The sequence below is a fragment of the Clytia hemisphaerica genome, unplaced genomic scaffold, assembly GCF_902728285.1.
Source record: "Clytia hemisphaerica strain Z4C2 unplaced genomic scaffold, Clytia hemisphaerica genome assembly, whole genome shotgun sequence".
In the NCBI taxonomy this organism is placed as follows: Eukaryota; Metazoa; Cnidaria; class Hydrozoa; order Leptothecata; family Clytiidae; genus Clytia; species Clytia hemisphaerica.
The window spans coordinates 271,790-292,415 of NW_027103392.1; the positions used below are offsets into that span (position 1 = coordinate 271,790).

The 20,626-nt window shown below is 35.5% G+C and overlaps 3 protein-coding genes across 3 annotated transcripts; 2 read left to right on the plus strand and 1 right to left on the minus strand.

Annotated features, from left to right (window-relative positions):
• The first annotated feature begins 1,776 nt into the window (after positions 1–1,776).
• On the plus strand, positions 1,777–8,543 carry LOC136824856 (glycosylated lysosomal membrane protein-like). The gene is made up of 5 exons (XM_067080834.1): positions 1,777–1,878; positions 2,559–3,023; positions 4,921–5,453; positions 6,293–6,460; positions 7,133–8,543. Exons 1-5 carry the CDS (start codon positions 1,789–1,791, stop codon positions 7,155–7,157), a joined length of 1,281 nt encoding a protein of 426 aa, XP_066936935.1. The 5' UTR covers positions 1,777–1,788; the 3' UTR covers positions 7,158–8,543.
• On the minus strand, positions 8,537–12,988 carry LOC136824857 (ras-related protein ORAB-1-like). Its single transcript, XM_067080835.1, has 3 exons — positions 12,874–12,988; positions 10,006–10,311; positions 8,537–9,531 (listed from the first exon to the last, which is right to left on the minus strand). The coding sequence occupies exons 2-3, from the start codon at positions 10,291–10,293 to the stop codon at positions 9,079–9,081; spliced, it is 741 nt and encodes a 246-aa protein (XP_066936936.1). The 5' UTR covers positions 10,294–10,311; positions 12,874–12,988; the 3' UTR covers positions 8,537–9,078.
• Positions 12,989–13,436: 448 nt separating this feature from the next.
• Positions 13,437–17,620, plus strand: LOC136824858 (probable protein disulfide-isomerase ER-60). The gene is made up of 5 exons (XM_067080836.1): positions 13,437–13,595; positions 13,773–13,854; positions 15,985–16,105; positions 16,387–16,581; positions 17,369–17,620. Exons 1-5 carry the CDS (start codon positions 13,462–13,464, stop codon positions 17,470–17,472), a joined length of 636 nt encoding a protein of 211 aa, XP_066936937.1. The 5' UTR covers positions 13,437–13,461; the 3' UTR covers positions 17,473–17,620.
• The last annotated feature ends 3,006 nt before the right edge of the window (positions 17,621–20,626 follow it).

The following is a 20,626-nucleotide window of genomic DNA, read 5'->3' on the forward strand; positions in this document are numbered from 1 at the left end:
GTTGAGCGAAATGGAAACTGAGTGCAAAAAAATTATAAAATTTAGCTGGGGAGTCTTGTTACCAAAGGAGCTGTAAAATTGGAACATCAAATTGATATATCTCAAGAACTAAAACTTATTGCCAGGTAAATGACCCCTCATTTTTTCTCTTATGATAAGGGCTTTTAAATGGCATAGGTTTTGGATTTGAAAAATAAGTTACCAATTTTGACTGGCAGCTCTACCAGAATATCAACCAACCAAATTTTGTCATTATAAATTCCCGAGAAAGCGCTTAGATTTTTAAGGCCTTGTTTATACGCTAAAGTAAAAATAATTCCGCACATGTAAATGGGTCAGTGTTTGAGCCAAAATTTGCAGGAAATAGCCTATCCGGCAGTGCATGGATCTAGGTGGGTTTCGTCTCCCCTGTAGATCTTTTTCTTGGGAAGTTGATCTAGGTTGGCTTGGCTCAAATTTTAGGCAATTTCTCATAGTTTTTGAAAATGTTAATTTCATTAAAAAGCACCGCGCTATTTTTTCATGAATCCCTTTAGAAGTATGCAGTGCATATTTTTGCTTGTGAGTCAAGTAAATAATATAGTGCTTTTGCAGCATTAATCTTTGATTCGCATTTCGTCAGGACGCTAGTGTGACTAACTGTCATATTTCAGATCTTTCTTATCAATGCATCACAAAGTGACGTGAATGAAACTTAACATCCTTACAAAAGTTGTCTTTTTGATTTCCCAAACATTCGTCTTATGCGTTAACTTCCACAACAACTTATGTAAATGCAATTTCAGTCAGTCAGGTTCATCATATTCTGAGATCATAAATTAGAGGAGAATAAAAGATTCTGCATTAATTATGTAATATTAATTCATCATTTTTTTGATTATATATGCATCTTTATTTTTCACGAATGCAAAATTGGCCTTTTGTATTTTTGAACTAACAAAAATATAACGTATATACATTATTTGATTATAAATGCTAAAAAATACTTCTTTGATTTAAAAATAATCTGTGTTGCTTCTACACTTACCTCCAGATTGTTTTAGTTGTTTGGAAGTATGACAAAAACACGCGTACAGTTTCCAAAAAACCCATCCGCCCAATATCCACCCAATCATCTTAAATTTACTTTAATTGTCCTATGACCTCCAGAAAAAGTATTTAGAACTATAAATTTGTAATACTTACAAAAAACAAAAAGTTTGGTGCTTCATTAGTGAAATATTTCAATAAATTCGTAGTTTCAATTTTCAATGGGCGTTTTTATAACGCTTTATTTAATGCACAATTTTTGCATCACACAAACTTTCTCGACCTTCGTAATAAATTATGCATTGTCAAATTTGGTTCTCCATTGTTCTTACTGTCAAGTCAGGATCGATAGTGACGTCAAGCACAAGCATAATCCTGTAGTTTTATTAAAAAGTTCGATAGAAAACATTTTCTTATCTGTGAAAAGAAGAATTTCACTTTTATCATGATGATTGCCTCAAAGTCAGCCAAAGTCATCAATGACTGAAAATATATATGCCAATCAAACAAAGTGTTTGTTCAAATTCATCAGAGTAGATGGCAGATTCTCATTTTTCCAGACTGTGATTGACTTTGAGTTATTGAACCAATTGTTTCAAACTCTACTGACTTTAGTTTATTTTGATCACTATAAATGAAGACCCTTCCTTAGTAGCCACTTCATAGGTAAAACCAAATATTACATTTCCCATCAATTTTGAATTATTAAGATAAGATAAAATTATTAACAATAATTGTTTTTTTTAGTACATTGAAAAAATGTATCAAAAATATTTGATCAATATTGGCTCAATACTGCTCTTGATTTTATCATTCACCTTCGCAAAAAAATATGAAGTTACAAGAACTGTAAGTGCTTTAATTATGAATAGCTCTTTGCAGAACTGACTTTTATAGTTGGCGTAATTCTTTTCCTAATGAGGTTTTTTTCTTCTTTGATGACACCACACCATCACTACATCACTTGTGAAAGTAGAGGACAAAAGGAAGAAAATTTCCCTACAAAAATATATTTATATAGGACAACTTAAGATTAGTCACTATCTTGAAAATTCCTATAACTACAATCAGGGACAAAATACTTGGCACAAAAGGGAAATTCACCGGGGTGTTTTGAAACCACAATCGATTTGTAAGTGCTCTAAAGTAGGTTCGAAGGGTAGAGTTTTAACTCTGAGTTTTAACGCTAGACTTAAGACTTAGGACCTTAGGATCTGAGGATCCAAAAGTTCAAAAATGTTCCAATAGGGCTTGAAATATAGCCTAGAAACCAATAAATCCCTCCCAGATCGAAATACTCGATGAAATCAAGTTGAGGGCCTGAAATTGACATTCTCGCTCGAACTTCAATTTTCGAAAAATTGTAAATTAGCCAAAAGTGCAAATATATTATGGCACGGATTGTAGAATTTTGTTAAAGATAATCTTGAAAGTTCTGTATATTGCCTCACTTGCTTTTACATTTTTACACCTACCCACCTACCGGAAGACATTAATCCTTTTCACTTGTTGTTTTTTTCTCTTTCCAGATTGAGCAAAAACACTTAAATGTAAAATGCAAGGACAGGACTTACACCATAGCTCACTTCACTGCGACTCGGGAAGGCAAAGGTTATGAGCATGATGTCATCCATTACATTGTATCAGCCAAACACAGACCTACTGTTATCATCAGGCACGTTTTCAAGGATGTCTCTTTCAAGATTGATAACATCACTTTTTGTAATCAAACAGGACAAAGTGTCATTTTCTCAGACAACAAAAATAATCCACAATACTCAGGCCTGGTGATTGCTAACATCTTTCCTTATAATGATGGTGGTGACATTATCAATCTACCATCACATTCAAGCCACATTGACTACGATAAAAACGCTTTGGATAACATTGAGTGGAAAATTGATGGCCAAAACTTATCTGGTGATACCGTGACTTTTACTGGCACTTCAAATGGAATGAATGATGATTACAATAAGACTAGTTTACACTTCAAAGTAAGTTATTTCTTTTAAAGGTTTTGTTTTTAAATAAGAGTGATATCGTATGCTTACTCATCAATTTTAATTCACAAGCTTTTTCACATTGGATTGACACACATGAAGAGCAGGATTTAAATAAAAACATTTTTTTGCTTATGTCAGCATAATATAACAATAGGAAGACACTGTCCTGATATGAAATATGTGTCTGATATGAAGCGGGAACACTTACATAAAAATAAAACCTTTAACGTTTAAGGTAGATCCTGGTTACACAAACCAACCAATTGATAGCGTGATTGTGATTATACTTGGTTAGAGATTAGAGGAAGAATACACGGGCTTTGAATTAGATTTTTGTATAGTTTTTGCTTTGATCTCATGTAATTTAGACGAAAAATTACACGGCAATTGTCTTCCTCTAATCTCTAACCAAGTATAATCACAATCACGCTTTCAATTGGTTTAACCAGGATCTAACTTAAAAAGGTTTTAATTTTACATAAGTGTTCCCGCTTCATATCAGACACATATGGTTGTTAAAAGATGTAAATATGGCGGAGAAAATTCAGGAAAATCTACGAAAACAGCCAAATTCAGCATCAATTTACGACCTTTGCAGCCCATCTGAATGTGTTACAAGTGAAGAAGGAAGATCCAAAGACACACTTGAATGTAAAAAGTGCAATCGAATCGTACACTACATTTGTTCAAAGCTCCCCGTCTATCAAATCCAGTTATGTCTAACATACAAATCGAGAGCTTTTATTTGTCAAAATTGTGTTGTGATCACTCCTGATCTATTGGAACGGGTCAATTCATGTGAAACATCAACAGTTTCAGGATTCTGAAAGGAGATAAAAGCTTGTGAGAACATAATGAAAGCCCAGGACGTAGAAATCACTCAATTAAAGTCCAAAGACGTTAATACTATGATCAGCGAAACAAAGGATAGTTTTGAGACCAGAATGGCAACAATCGAAAAGAAGATGGAAAACATCATTGAAAAGAAAGAAGAAGTAAGACCACGAAGCTACGCAGCAGTCGCGTCGAGGCAAATCGAGAAGAACATAGAAAATGCATTTCGAAGAGAAAAACAGGAGGAACGACAGATTCACTCCACGGCATGCAATCCAATTCTTCATGGTGTTGACGAATCCACTGAAGATTCAGAGGAGTCAACCGAAATCTACGACAAATAATATCTTCATGAAAAAGTCTTACCTATGATGCTACACTTAAGGAATATAAAAATCGAAGAAATTCAAAGAATCGGAAAATTTTCGAAGGAAAGAGAAAATGAGAAACGCTATCGACCAATAAAAGTTCGATTTGCAAACGAAGAAGACAAAAATACAGTGTTAAAGGCGATCAACAAAGGAGGATTACCTATAAGATTACCCTTCCGGGTGACAGAAAATCTTACGAAAAATGAAAGGAAGACAATCAAAGAGTGGTGTATCAAAGCCCAAGAAATGAACACTTCAATAAAGGACGCAAACTTCAAATTCAAAGTCAGGGGGAGCCCTAGGAAAAAACTCTACCTTAAGAAAATTGTAAACCGAACAAAGAGCGGTTCATAGAGGCCCATGTGCTCGCACGGTGGCCTGCGAACTTGTAATAGCATTATTATTATATTTCATATCAGGACAATGTCTTCCTATTGTTGTATTATGCTGACATTAGCAAAAAAATGTTTTTATCTTCCTCTTTCTGATAAATTGATAGGTTTATTGACTTCGGTGAATATTTTGATTTTGCTTTACACCGGGTTCCATTTTAAAAGATGCTTTTTCTTAAGCGGCTAACAGTTGCTACTAGTAGAACACTTTCAAAGTATTGATTGAAATTTGAGATATTTTTCACAAATTTTGAATTGTAAATATACTCACTACATAACTTTGGATTTCAGATTTCTGTTCGAAAGTCGGATGGTTTTGAAGACGAGTTACCTGGCTATCCAAAAGATGCCAACCTCACTCAATACGATCTCAAAATGAAAGACCTTCCGAAGAATTCCAATTATACAAACATGAGATACGCTGTAGAAACCGTCATGTTCTCAATAAACAACCAAGACGTTAAATCATCACCTTTCGAATTGGCCAAAAGCATCGACGATGAACACTCACCGGGCGTTTTTGAAACATGGGCGGCCACCCTTCAACAAGATCAGCCCGCCCAAATGACGCCATGTCAGAGTTTTATTTCGTGGAAACCGGTCGCGTACAGTGGGGAAACACCTGGTTTCGAAAATAAAGCATTAGCTTATAACAATTGGTATACCAGTGGTTCCAATGAAGAGATGCCAAACTCGGGACACCTGTCAGCATATAGCGGTGATGTACCATGGAGTATTGCTTCACATGATGTTTCAAACTTCTTTGCTGTCAATGTGACTTTCGGAGTCACCAAAGATGGAGGTTACGGTGGATACATCCAGTGGTAAGACTTTGTTGTTATTTCGGTTCTAAATCTAATTTGAGTCCACTAGAATTCATGACATGCACCACTGCAATGACTTCACGAAGTTACTCAACTTTTCTGTTTTTGTTCCACCCACGTCACCATACGTCACTTTTTCTATTGTTTACGTGACGTATTGGGTGGAAAATTTTAAAAGTTCTCAGAAGACTCTCCAGTGGTGCATATCATGAATTAGGTTTTTACCTTGGAAAGAAGGTAGGATGTTTTGAAATGCGACACAGAGGTTCCTTATGGGTCTGATAACCACAAAAAAACCTGCAGTCGATTCGAGGAATTTTTTTTGTCAAAAAAGGATTGTTTTTATGGATGTGTGGTCTAATGGTATAATACATAAGCCTTGTACTAAGTGCATGTAAACGGAGGTGGTTGAAAATACAATTAGTACACATGTTCCACGCTAGGCTTAACGACTGCTGTAGCTACTAACTATACTCATTTATGGTTCAAAATGAAACAAAGCTGTTGTTGATCTTTCAGCACTGTGAGCCTTAATTTTTCTAATTCTAAGTGGATTAATTTTTGCAAATTTTCGCGAATTTTGACCGTTTTCGTCCGCACGAAAATTTTAGATTCTCGATTTAAGAAAAAAAAGTCCAAAAGTCGAAAATTAATCCACTTAGGGTAGTAATATTTTTTTCTTCCTTTACACACTACCCTAAAATTTACTGGAAATTCATCATTTAGTTCCTAGTCTGAGAGTTGCTCATGATGTTCTTTTCTGGCCTCTTTTTTCTTCCTCTCTTTTTTTTATCAAACCAAAATGTTTTACAAGATTTTCTTTATCTTATATCTTCTAGGTCTGGCTTAATTGGTTCGGGGAAACCACCGGTTGATATCAGTCTTTCGGATTTCGCCGTCACCGTTATAACTCTAGGACTTGCTGGTCCGTTTGTTGCTGGATTCTTGTTGGCCATCTTCGTGTGGATCATTAGGAGGTTGTGGAAGTCAAACAGTGCAAAATCCAAGTACGAACGTATTAATTAGAATACATTACATTTTCTAAGACCTTTATAACGCCTTGTTGTTGCGAACTTTCTGGCCTGTAACAGACCATTGTGCAGACCATTGGCCAAGCAAAATCTTTGATCGGAGTTATTTTTGAAAGTGGTACCCTTATGGTATCTCTACTCAATAGCGGTGTAAATGAATCGAGAACGTTGGATCTACAAATATTTTTGAATTTTTTAAATTTTAACATTCCAATGGCTTCTTGGCGGGTACCACTTTCAAAAACTCCGTCCAAAGTCTCTAACGACTGAAATCTGAAATGTTTAAGAATTTGAGAAGTAAATGGAGACCTGTCATAGATCGAACACAATTGGTCCGATGGTCCGTGTTATAGAAGTTTCCCCATTTCTCCCACATGTACATATTATACTACCTTAAAGGAAGAACTTTTGGCGGGAACATAATTTGGCGGATGCCCGAGAATGTCTTTTTTGAGGGGGAGAAAGGATCAAACTCGCACCAACAAGAAGTTGGACTTCAGAATAATAAAGAACGACAGAAAGTTACTAAATGATCTTTCCGCCAAAATTTCTTCCTTTAAGATATACACCGCAAGAACTAACCAACCAACACACTAACACTTCTCATGTTCAATTCGTTTTTAAGTTTTGTCTACTTTCTCTTTTCAGACATAGTTACGCTTCTATCGATTAAGTTTCGAATGAGATTGAATTCTTCGTGAACTGCTGGTGTCTTGGTGTGTTGAATAGCTTAGTTCTTGTAACTTCATCTTTTAAAAATATTTTGGTCTATAGGAGTATTCTAGAATTTATTTTGAAAGAGTTGTGCGGTTAGTTGTGCGTTCAAGCTTCTGTGAAATGAAGTCAATTTTAGTCATGAATTTATCTAAAAAGCCTTTCTTAAACGTTCAAAAGAATAAAAAAAATGTTCATGATTTATGCCGTTATACCTTATCGGCAATTTTTACGCCGGCCCCTTTTACCTTTTAAGCCGGACCTTATTACGCCAAAGCTCAATATTTTCCACCGGCGCTAATTTAATTCCGACCCCTCACGATCCCTTAGTCAATAATGTTTAAGTGACGGTGTAAAGTAAACATTCATAGCAAGAAGAAATTTAACATATTTTTTTGATGGACATCTTTTTGACTAAAAACTAGATCTTCACTTTAGAATTTTAGGTAATATTGTTGAGAATTTTTTATACAGTTTGTTTCACGTCAAATTTATTAATATAATTCTTCATTAAAATGAAATACCACAGCGAAAGTAGAAAAATTAGTTTTATTTTTTAATTACACTTCGTGAGTCTTGGCGCACTCATATTGTCCTTTAAAAAGTCTTTATAGGGAGGCTAAAACTAAAGATTTAGACACAACGGTCGTCTTTTAATAATTCAAAGTCTTTGTCGCCGTTAAATCACCTGGAAATTTACGATGAGTTTTCTGGATTTTTTTTCCTGTCGATATTATAAGTAAGATTGTAGTATCTGGTTTTTCTTTCCCTCGAACAAAGTCAATCGATGAATAATCCTTTCGCAGTGGTATTTCGTAGTTTTTCTTATTTTCCATCAGTTCCTCATTTCTGTTAATTCGCTTATTTTAATTATATTTTACGCATTTATACTTATTATGACGAGGGGTGGGACAAAATTCGCTTTTAATCTGATTTCATAAAGATTTTCAAAATTGGTTTACTTCAATATCCACGCGCATTGACTTATTAGCTCTGTACGTTAATGAAGCCATTTTATTGGCCCTTTTTTGGGAATACGTCAATTGCAACCAATAGAATGGTGTTAAATTCAAAAGTTCTTTTGCCTTGATTAATCGTATTGGGTAAAAGATTAAAAAGTAAAAGCCTTTACCTTTAATCAGTCAGATAAATATTCCCTGTTTCTGAGGTTGAATTTTTAGACTCGCCATCTTTATTTTACTAGCTACAAAAGCATTTTTCGTCCCGTTGGATATATTTTCTTGTAAATATAATTTACAAATTTTTTGATACCATTGTTATAATAATAGAGCACAATAATATTGTAATTTTTTACAGGATTTACAAAAAGATAAAAAATGTTTAATAGTCATTCTACACGACCAAAATATTTCTTTCATTGTAAGCATCTGAAATTCTGATGGTCTGTCATTTTTGGCTTGGAATATTCAAATTACAAAATTCAAATTGAACTTGAATTTTATTTAGAAAAACATCGCCTGATAAATGTTTCAGATATAGGTGATTTTTGTGCCAGTCAAAAATGGGCTTTTCCGGAACAACAATTAAACGAGCTGTTGAGAATATAAATACTATCGGCAATTTCAACGTTGTAATTTACATTCTTGCTTGTTATTCATCCATAAGAAAGTTTTAAACTTATCAAATATGTTCCAAATATATTCAAAATTTTGTCTGTGGTCAATAACATCCAAACCTGTCATACAATTCTCTTCGAGAAAAGTCGAGTATTGGGGCGTCATCTTTGCCTCTTTTAGATTATAAACACTAATGTGATCGCAGAGCTCTACCATAATTTTGAGTATTTTATAATCTGCTGGTAAGACCACGCGGCACGATCGTGAGAATCACGAAGGAACCCTTTTCGTCAGTCCATAATGCTACCTGATGCGACAACATTGCGCAAGATATCCGTCTTTTTCGCCGCATTCCGATCCCGTAAAATTTACTGTCCGCGAAAAATCACTACTGTTATGTTTACTCTCTAAAGGATCACCAAGTCTCTTCTTTAATTCGTGCGCTAATTCGTTAAAAAGTCGTTGTATATTTATATCTTCTTTGGCGCTGGTTTCTAAAAATAACACCCCGAGGCGGTCCGCAAACGCCCGGGCGGCCTCATATTCAACTTGTCGTTCTTGAATATCGCATTTATTTCCAACAAGGGCTATTATAACGTTCTCTGTAGCGTTTTTATTGATCTCCGCTAACCATGTGCCGATATTAACAAAAGTACTTCGATCTGTGACGTCATAAACAATAATAATGGCGTGTGCACCGCGGTAATATGTAGTGGTTAATGTGCGGAAACGCTCCTGTCCGGCAGAATCCCAAATCTAAAAATGCAACAATATAAAAGAAAGTAATAGCACCAAAAAACGAAAGAAAGATTAACAGGCTGAATTGGACTTGGCTTTGAGAAACCCAGGACTTCCGGTTAGTTTCTTTTGTTTTGATTTTTTGTGTAATTTGCTCGAAAATATCACATGTAATCCGAATAGACAACTTGTTTTTCGTAAATACAGTTTACACGAAATTAAAACAGATAGCTAATTCGAACCCGTAGTGTATAGCTCTTTCTAAAGCGATTTCGTGGCATTTGTAGCTACGTAAAAACGAAGAAAATAATTCGAGGGAACTTGTGTTCTATTTACAGCTGACTCTCTGTAATTTGATTTTCAAGGGGAATTGGGTTCATATCATCGAATAAAGATGTATGTCGAATGGTAGAGCGTTGTTTATAAGAGTTTCTTGTGTATTGAATAGTAGAACGTCGAATTTTAGAGTGTGAACTGTACTGTACTATATACCTGTAACTTGACCAGTTTTTCATCTAAAGCGATCGTCTTGATTTTAAAGTCTACACCAATGGTACTGATGAACTTATCCGAGAAAAAGTCATCACAGAATCTGATCAACAATGAACTTTTCCCTGTTCCTGAATCTCCAATGATGAGTATTTTGAACAGGAAATCATATTCGGGAAACTCCAGACTGTTGTTCATCAAAGGGATGTGTATTCCACCTCTCATTAATGGTGTTTGGGAATTGATGGATCTTAATGAATCAGCATCAAGATTTGATCGGCTAGAAGTCATATTTTATGACCTCGCAATCTAGAAATAAACGAGATCCAAAACATCAATTATACAGAGATTAAATTAATTTTTATAACTAACAGGTTATTCGCAAATAAACATAAACAGCAATATCTCATTCCCGTATATCCGTGTAACTTTATTTACTTCACTGAAAGATGCAAGGGAATACCCTTTTAAATTGCTGATTCGAGGCCCCCCTCTGGGAAGAGGATCTTTTCTAAGCAATGCCATAAAAGAAATCTTGATACTACAGTAGAGTACAGCAGTTTCCGATCCAGGAACAAATAAAATCAGACATATTATTTTTGAAGCACTTAACTTCCACATTCGAAAATCAGACAATTTTAGGCTATTACGTTATCAATAAATATCGGATAATACGCAGGGAACAATGGGAGTACCACCAGATGATATCAGCCTTCCATTTCGCATATCGGGGAGTGGGTCCTACTCTTTAAGAATTAGGAATCCCTCATTTTCCAAGTAAGAGTACTTAGCGCTGCCCACACCAGTGATGACACTCTAACCACGCAGGAGAGAATGCTCACCGCGAGGGTAGAACGGGATGAATGTCACCACACTTCACAATGCACGATATTTCATTCAAACTCTTCTATATCAGATTCATTGTACCCTATTCCACTTATATGGTATGAATTGACCCGACCGAAGATGCTTTCACTTGCCAAGTATCACAGTACACCCCCGTCTCACACTCTCCAGTGGAACTTTTTCCTCAGTGGGGATAGAAATTCCTATTGAAATCCCAATGGGGATAGAAATTCTATTGTTCCAAGCTCAAAAAAAGACCAGTGGGGATGGTTTTGGATTCGAGATTTCCCAGTGGGGTTGAAATTTTCGGGTACTTTCCCACCGGGGACGAAATATTTGCCGAATTTCCAGTGGGAATCGAACTCAGAACAGGGAAATTAAGGACAATGACCATACGATGTATATTATTCTACTACGCCAACATGTCTATTGATGATATTAAAAAGGAAGCAAGAATCAAGAAATATATTAAAGATATACAATTTCAAGGCCGTTGAATACTTGCTTAGTAATATTCGTATAATAAGGCAATATTCCTAGCTTATCACCAACATCTTTGTTTTTTTGTCCTTCAAAACTTTCATAACATTCCATTATTAACAGTCGAGTTTTGGAGTTTTTAATGTCCCCGTTCTACTTGAGAAAAATGAGGGTTTTTCATTTAACAAGGTTTGAGAGTTTCATTGTCTCCTCACAGAAAATTCAAGCTGTTTTTTCGTCAATAAAAAATCCTCTCAATAAAAAAAATTAAATACTTGAATATTAATGAAAAAAATTTCGTTATAAACCAATATCCAAATGAGAGATGAGAGGGGAAAAGTCTAAATTTCCAACTCTGAAGATTATTCCACATGATTCTTCAATCAAAAGTTTTATAACATGAATGTCTCCTTTACTCGGATAAGTTTTTTTTCTGGCCCTTCCCGAGCCTTGCATCCACTAACAGATTCGTGCTCCTTATACTACCTGGGGTTTGTAGAGGTCTGCGATTCAGACAAGCCCTTCCCCAGTTAACAATGCTTTAAAAACCAGCCCACCTATCTCTTAGAAATTTTCAACTTTCGGGTTATACTGGTTATTATTGTTACTCGGTTACTCCACTGCTCTACTGTATGTCTACTATTGTTACTTTGTTTCAACGTTTGACTTCAAATCTTGAAGAAGTTGGATTTGGCCTGTTTTCATCTGGTGAAATTTGATAAAAGGACGACCCGTATACATGATTCCCAGGTCATCGCTAACCAACGTTTTACATCAGTAGTGCAAAAAGCCTCAACCTTTTCATATGATTCGTGCATCTGTTGCATGCTATTTTCAATTCAATTTACAGGGGGAAATGCGCAAGTATGTGCAGATCTCCCTTCAAGAAAAACGCTGCAAAAGATTTATTCTTCATCATCATTTCAAATTGACTTGCAAATTTAAAAACTTTTTTCCATTACTGTTTTTTTGTAAAAGTTAAACCTCGATAAGCAAAAGAGTGCTGTTGGTTACTGCAGTAAAGTAGAAAAGATCATGTACTAAAAACTTGGATCCTACGAAATATTGTAATGTATCAAACTACTAAGACACCCGCTCTTCACAGACCTGGCTGGACTTCCTCCAACTAGAAAAATTAGCCAAAATATCGTCCCCAGCGGAAAATTGTACTTCAATTTTTTCGTCCCCACTGAAAATGATCAAATAAAAAAATCCTCATCAAGTTTCAGTCCGTAATTCCGTTATTGTGCTATAGCTTTTTTTTTATAAGAACCAGTAAAATTTTTGATAAGGCTCAGCTGTTCTTATTTTTTCGGAACTTTGATCCTCAAATTGTTCTTATCCTGTTCTTATTTATAAGGTGTAATTGAGGTATTTTAGGGGTTATACCCGCAATTTTTACTACTTTAACCCCTAAATTGCTTGAAATTGAGTAATTTCAGGTTCAGCATTGTTCTTAAATTGTTCTTATTGTTTTGGCTCATTATTCTTATGGCTTTGAAAAAGGGGGTGTACTAAGGCTAGTAATAAAGAAGAAAAACTTACAATAAACTTGGTTTGTTTTGTTCGTCAGGTTGTTCACATTCTAGCTTGGAAAATCAGCTCCATTTTTGTGCTCTTTTAAAGCAACATTCGATGTGCAGTCAACCGTGAAAATGGAACCTTTCAAACAAAAGAAAGCAAACACTAAAGATTTACTTTGTCGAAAATCTTTCAACCATGAAAAGTAAATCACATTTTATTTATTTTTGTTACAGCGTATCATAGTGTGAAGTTGTTTTATGTCTTATCTTCTAATTCTACATATTATATTTTGATTATTAATGATTTTGGATTTTTTGGTTTTAATTTTTTTTCAGAATTTATAGGTCTGACGAGAATGCGGTGATTTTAGCATTTTCGTTTCATTTATTTGGGAGTTTCTTATACAGGGAGTATATCTATAGATATCTGTAAAATGAAGAGTAAAACGGCTCGAGAAAAGAAGACACATTATTGTGTCATATTTAACTATAAACTAGCTGTACCAAATCTTTTTTTTCTTTGAAAAACGCGTACTAAACAGTAATATTTTTCCAAAAATAAAAACATAAACTTCGTTATTTCAGGATTAAGTATTTAAAAAGAAACAAAATGTGGAAGATCGTAGCTGTGTTTTGTTTGTACGTCCAAATGACGTACGGCGCCGTCAATGAACTGACGGATAACGATTTCTACAGTTACGCAGCAAAGAAGCAAGTTTTATTGGTCAACTTTTATGCACCATGGTAAGTTACAGTTTAAATAGCAATACATACATTTTGAAAATTACGAAAAAAATTTTGTGCATCAAATATAGGGTGAGCGCTACCAGAATCATAAAAAAGAGACAACAGGGACTGGGTTCGAGTTGTACTATTACGACGGTGTCATCGATTTTCACCATCTCCTCTCAATTACTATAGGTGCAGTGACTGTGCAAATTTGAATCCACATTTTGAGGGCGCAGCGACCACCCTTGGACCACGCGGTGCTGACTTGGCCAAAGTAAGTGCTTGGTTTTTAGACTGTAATTCTTCTATTCATGATTTTTACTCCCCACATGGTAGTGATCTGTGAGATAGGAGTGTAATACTAGGCATATAAATTTTCTTATAATCGTGTATAAATTTATTACTGTATAATCTTATAATGACCGAGTCCAATTTTATGCTTCTTTTTTTGTCAGTTTGTTGCATTCTATTAAAGTCTATTCACGATAAGTGTGCACTCTTTTTTCTTTTACCTATAACTTTTGAAGGAATTCTTCAATCTTTATAAATTTGGTATCATTGGAAAGATATTAGTGAGTGAAGCAATTTGAAATAAAAAAATTTTTAAAAAGATTTTAAAAACGAAGATGAAAATGAAGAAGAAAAAAATGAAGATCTTGTAGAAAAGTGCTATAACTTTCATTTTCACTGGAGAGATTCTTTGATTTTAGGAGGTCATCACTGTGAAAAAATTTCATTAAAATATTTATTCAATGTAAAGTTATGATACAAAGTTCATAAGTGATTGACCCCAAAAAACAGCAGAAAACAGCAGAAAACAGCGTTTTTAGACGTCAACCAGCTTATAACTTTGTTTGATATCTTTTGACTGAATGGTTATTTTTGAGAATTTTTTTCACAGTAATGACGTTCGATGATCAAGGATTTACTTCACTGAAAATGAAAGTTATAGCACTTTTCTACAAGATCTTCATTTTTTTCTTCTTCATTTTCATCTTCGTTTTTAAAATCTTTTTAAAAATTTTTTTATTTCAAATTGCTTCACTCACTAATATCTTTCCAATGATACCAAATTTATAAAGATTGAAGAATTCCTTCAAAAGTTATAGGTAAAAGAAAAAAGAGTGCACACTTATCGTGAATAGACTTTAGCTTGTTATTTTTTTTGCAACCATAATGAACAAGGTTCTAGTCTTTCCCGTTTTTAACGATCATTCGGAAAACTAACACTATTTGTGGATGTCTCTACTCTTGAATCTCTTTCCAACGACAGCTAAATATAACGGCCTTGATTCTACGTAGCCCAATAAATGAATTTGAGCTTTTTGTTAAATAGTGAAAAATCATTCGAAATCGTTAGGAAAGATTCATTTAGGCGAAAATAAAAAATGGTCGGCCGGTCGCAGACTATGGGTTCATATATATGGTTCAGTTCAGCATAAAGAAAATTAAGTTGGCTGTTCAAGCTATCAAACGTTGTTTGGTTAGATTCCCACTTGTAAATCAAGTTTTGTTCGTTAGTAGTTAATACATTAGTATTTTTTCCGACCGGCCGCATGAGAGCTTTGTTCCTTAACCTGCATTCCGGAAACACTACATTTTTTTTATTTTCGCCTTGCCAAATCTTCAACAGAATTAAGTTTGTTGATAGATCTACTCTTGACTCTCTTTCCAACAACAGCATAGAATGCAACCCCCCTGGCTCTTAGGGGGGGGGGCTAGAGCCTAAAGTTTTGGTTGGGGGCTCTTTTTCCCTAAGATCAGGGGGGGGCTACTTACTCAGGGGGGGCTATTTGTTTAGGTCTGTTGACTGGGGGCTAACCTAACAACTTTTTCCAAGAACTAAGAAATTTTTCTTACTTCTTATTTTTGATACCCTTACAGTGCACTTTTTCAAAATTTTCCAAGAAAATGTGGAATTTTTCCTCTAAAATTGACCAATTTTGTGCCAATTTTACCAAAAAATCGGCCTTTTATCACAATTTCCTACCCTTACAGTGCAGTTCAGTGCAGTTTTGTAATTTCCTACCCTTACAGTGCACTAGCTGAACTATGAAAAACCTACCCTTAAGGGCCGAACTTCTGGTAGGCATTTAAACCTTGAGTGCCCCCCCCCCCGGGTGTAATAATGAAGTCGTACTATTGACGTTTGTTGATTAGAATTTCAAAGAAGACATTATACATTTGGTATCTCTTTCTCTTGTGTGGACATGCAAAATAAAGACCTTGCATTGTTTGAAATTTTTTCCATTCTAACATTTTTGTTTTTTGTGTATTTTGGTAAGGGGGCTGTCTATTTCGAATTTTGGTGGGGGCTAAATCTCTGGGGGGGGGCTGAACCTTCAGGGGGGGGGCTTCAACCCCTCTGCACTCTATGAACAGCTATACATATTATTTTTTGTAGGTAGATTGCTTCGGAGCTGGTAAAGGGATGTGTGAAATGTATTCCGTTAAAAGTTGGCCACAACTGAAATCTTTTCACTTTGGAACGTACAATGGTGACTATACCGGACCACAAACCACAGGTGAGTAATCAGTAATACTAATAGATACGTGTGTAGAATGTTATTTCTTCTCCACTTCAACACTGGTGCTATTTAACAACAAAGAGTAATTAGAACTCAAAACTCTTTTTCAAGAAAATCTTCCCTTTGAAATGAAAACAAACCTCAGTCTGTAGAAAATTTAATTAAAAAATAGGGGTTTGATTGAAAGAAATAGTCTGATTGCCATAATAGTACCAACGAGATCGTGTATATTTCCATGTAATTATTCTCATTTTGAATTAAACATATTTGACTTCTAGATGGGATTGCAAACTATATTAACACTGTTGAAAACAGCGCTGCACCGCAAGTAGCACCAGAACAGCCTGCGGGTAACCCATACGCCGGACACTTACCAGGTGCCGCACAACCGGCAGCCGGGCTCAACAAACAACCTGTTGCAACATCCCTGTCATGTGCCAAATGCAAAATCGAAAAACCAAAAGGAAAAATTAGTAAGTTGAGTTTTACGCCTGTCTTATGGTAAAACGTTTAAGTTACGCATCGGTTTGGTATAGATTTAGACTGGCACGCCAATCGGGCTGGAACAGTGAACGCAGGATTTTAGGATTTAGGTTAGCCTATCTCTATCCCAACATGCGGTTTTTTATCACTCTCGTTTTGAGCTTTATTCACAAAAACACTCCTTCGCGGTGACAAATTTTATTGATAGAGTTTTTGCTGCAGTCAAAAGCTACGGTCCTTTGGTTTAAGCCGAGAATTTTTATTCCCCCAAGGATCTCTGGGGGAATAAATATAAAAAGTTACAGACGAAACGGCGTCGAGAAAAAAGTCGTGGTCGTTTGGTACAACAGGCAAGATTTAGGTAAGCTTAGGAAAAAAATTTGTCAGATCATCAACTTCTGCTTGCTGTCCTATGCAACTCCTATTTTAGCAAACATCCGCCGCCCTTCTGCTCCCGCCCTTATTAATTACCAAACTAGTTTGCTAGTCTAGTATGAGGGGATTTATCTAAAGGATCCTGCATTTGCTAAAAATAGACAAAAAGAATGACAAATTTCATAAAAAACGACAAATGTTTCAATCTACAACACCCCGACCGATTGTGACTGTAGCACCCCTACGTATTCATTCCTCTTTGATTATCACGGGAATAAACTACATGTGGTTTAAAGAACGACAAATTACGCATGCATGTTACAATGTAGGATTCTTTAGAGGAACAGACTGTATAGATTTTGCTACAGAAATAATTTTATGAATCCTTCTTCTTTTTTATAGATAAAGGATGTACGTCAGCTTTGAAGAAACAGTGTATCACAAGCAGTAAGGATAAAAAATCTTTATCCAAAGCACAAATGCAATATGGTGAAGATGACAAATAAACATGCACGCATGCGCATGGCTTTTTCTTATCACGTGATCAACAGTTAACCAATTTGACCAATTATCTTTGTATTATTTTTTGATCTTATCAAAATCTTGTATATTTTCCTATCATTACATGATAAATATATTTTTTCATACCAGAAATTGTCTTGATTATTACTACATTAAAAAAAGGCAGCAGTGGAGAGCGTATGTACTTTATGGTGAAAATTATCCAACTAGCGAAAATTAAAATGAGTTCTAACACCTATTTCCGGCCCTTTGTACGTTGGCCCTTATTAGTCTTATTTTTCGGTCTGTTGCGGATAAAAGGCTAGTGTTAAAAAAGCATGAAATGGGTCAAGATTTTGTATTTAAAGTTATGTTTTTTAAAAACGGCTTTAATTTTTTACTCGATTTAAGCGGACATGATATAATTGGATGGAAAACATATTAAAAAGTAGTAAAAAACTTTGCAGTTTAGTTAAAAGCTTGACTGTTAGTCTAAATTGCAGACCTCTACAAAACCGCAGGTCTTGAATATGCAAGGACCTGTTTGTGGATACCAGAAGCCAACTTGATTGTTGTAAAGCCAAATAAGGGATCTTTATAAGTTTCAGCGTTATTTAGGGTCGTTTTTGGTGTAAACTAAAAACTGGGCAGTGGCGAAAAAGAGCCAATAAAAGGGGAAAAGCGCTCGATAAAGTAACCGTTTAAGGATAATACCATGAACCAACCTCATCCCTGTGTATCCCAGGCTTTATTACGTTACTTATGGACGCCAGGGCAAGGCCAGGGTATTATCTAGCGCTATCATTAAGCATCAAAAGGTTGATAATACACAGGGAACGAGGTTGACCGTAAACAAGTTTTTTTGAGTTTGTTAAAGTTAGAAAAACAATCAAATTAATATCATCGCGTTAATATGGTTGCACTCTGCCTGTCTGTTATACATATCAACACCTTAAAAAGGATTTGTTGACGTGACCTTACAAAATCGTCAAAAACACTGTGTTTTTTTTCAATTGTGTTTACATAATGTGAGGGCGTCTCTCACTTTATACCACTTACTAAAAAGTCAAGTTACTTGATATACTTTGACAAGGCTTAAGAAGGGCCGCTATTGACAAAAGCTTGAAGATCCGACTTGATAGGATTCATTTTCTAAATCTAAGTAGAAAAATTTGGCAATGTTATACATAAAGTTGACGTTTTTATTTTTCAAAGAGAAATTGTTGAGATTTTTTGGAACGTTTTTAATAATCTCTTGAAGTACTCATCAGTGAGTTATTTCATACACCCCCTTCTCACAGACCCGGTGGGAACCCTTCCCACTGGAAAAATTTGCCAAAATATCGTCCCTACTGGAAAATTATACTCTCATTTTTGTCCCCGCTGAAAATAATCAAATAAGCAAATCCCCACTGCAAAACTTTATGTTATTTTTTCCGTCCCTACTGAATTTTCTGGCTAGAAAACCATGGAATTCAAACCCAGCCTTACATGGAAATATCAATCCCATCGAGTTTCGGTCCGTTATTTTTACCCCCACTTGCTGATACAGTCCCACCGGGTCTGTGAGAAGGGGATGTATTCATTATACAACGTCTCCATAACTCGAACACGGACAGAGAACACAAGTTTACTCGAGTTAAGGAAATTTCGATTTATGGAGTAAGATTTATAAGGCAATGTTAACTGAAGGGACCAGAAAACTGTTCGAGTTAGAGACCTCACTTTGCAATCGATATTTTGACTTAATCAAAACGATTCCACTGACAATTATTTCCCCATCCATTAATTGATTATCCAAGGTAGTTATTCTTTACCTTCGGACGGGGGGTTACTAGTTTTGTAAGGTGACGGGTATGTCCGAGCCAAAAATCGAAAATCGACCCTTAGAGAGAGGCAAAATTGACGTTTTTGGGACCCTTAGAGAGACTCTCCTCAAAATTTTTGTCGATTGTGACTCGATTTTTGTCCAAATTTTGGAAAATCACGACCCAGAGAAAATTTTGAATTTCGTGATTTTTGGACCCTTACAGAGTTCTCAATTTTCTTTTGAATGGTTTTTTGTGGAGAGTGTGAAAAAGAGACCCTTATGGCTCGCACATACCCGGCACCCAATTTTGCCTATATACCCCCCTTCTCCCCGGCCTTCGGAATGACTATGAGAAAAACACCCTTGGTATGCTCTTCATTATGGTGTCTTTCTCATAGTCATTCCGAAGGTAAAGAACAAATAGCTTGGATAATCAATTAATGGATCGAAATAATTGTCAGTGGAATCGCACTCAATCCTCACTCCTGGAATCGCAGTGTAATACTTAGTCCATTTGTAGAAGTATGAAATTATAGATTGTATTCATCCCTCTTCAACCCTATTAAAAGTACTGTACCAGAACTGAGTTTACTTGATCGTCTCTCGCGGATAAAGCACTATGATTTGTGAATGAAAAATTTTTCTTTGGTGAATGTTTAGGATAACAAAACAGTCCGTGAAGCCGTACCCAGAACTTGTCTGGTAGAGGTGTGAGTATCTCAGGTATTCCAGTGCTTAGCATTTACCGTTAGCCATGAATCATCAATAAATCCTTGGTATGGCTAGGATATAAGGGCAACCTACAACCTTGCACGTTTTAGTGGAATACTCTATTTTTATACTATACACTCTTTAAATTTTTGAAGAGGCTCGGATGCTCTTTTTCTTTTGCACTTTGACTTTAGGCCTCACATTGTACTTGACTTGTTTTTATTTTTAAGGTAAAATTGAGATTTATATCCAATTTTATTACTTTGACCGCTTAAATTGCTTGAGATTGAGTAATTCCAGGCTCAGCACTGTTCGTAAATTGTTCTTATTTTTTGGCGATTTTGAGCCTTATTGATCTTATAAAATATTCTTATAAAATAAAGAGTGTAGTCTACTTTATGTCCTGGTAGCAAAAGCTATAAAAAACTGTCACTGTCACAATTTCATTCCAGCTATAGACAAAGTTGTCGTCCATTACAGATGGTAAAGGTAGGAAAATATACATGCTCGGAGTTTACAGCCGTTATGGTGGTTTACGGAAAAAAATCGGCATGAGAGTTTCGAAGAAAAACTGGCAAACTCTACCGGCTGTTCCAGTTTCGGCCAAAAACCCGTTTGAGAATTTTCTTCGGCTTTGG

What these genes read in the sequence shown, in the direction of transcription:
- LOC136824858 (XM_067080836.1), top strand. Translation starts at nt 13,462, where the DNA reads ATGTGGAAGATCGTAGCTGTGTTTTGTTTGTACGTCCAAATGACGTAC. An exon ending in GTCAACTTTTATGCACCATG is followed by an intron (nt 13,596 to 13,772) that starts GTAAGTTACAGT and finishes CAATTACTATAG; the next exon opens with GTGCAGTGACTGTGCAAATT. An exon ending in GCGGTGCTGACTTGGCCAAA is followed by an intron (nt 13,855 to 15,984) that starts GTAAGTGCTTGG and finishes TATTTTTTGTAG; the next exon opens with GTAGATTGCTTCGGAGCTGG.
- LOC136824856 (XM_067080834.1), top strand. Translation starts at nt 1,789, where the DNA reads ATGTATCAAAAATATTTGATCAATATTGGCTCAATACTGCTCTTGATT. An exon ending in AGACTAGTTTACACTTCAAA is followed by an intron (nt 3,024 to 4,920) that starts GTAAGTTATTTC and finishes TTTGGATTTCAG; the next exon opens with ATTTCTGTTCGAAAGTCGGA. An exon ending in TCAAACAGTGCAAAATCCAA is followed by an intron (nt 6,461 to 7,132) that starts GTACGAACGTAT and finishes TTCTCTTTTCAG; the next exon opens with ACATAGTTACGCTTCTATCG.
- LOC136824857 (XM_067080835.1), bottom strand. Translation starts at nt 10,293, where the DNA reads ATGACTTCTAGCCGATCAAATCTTGATGCTGATTCATTAAGATCCATC. An exon ending in AAAAACTGGTCAAGTTACAG is followed by an intron (nt 9,532 to 10,005) that starts GTATATAGTACA and finishes TTGCATTTTTAG; the next exon opens with ATTTGGGATTCTGCCGGACA.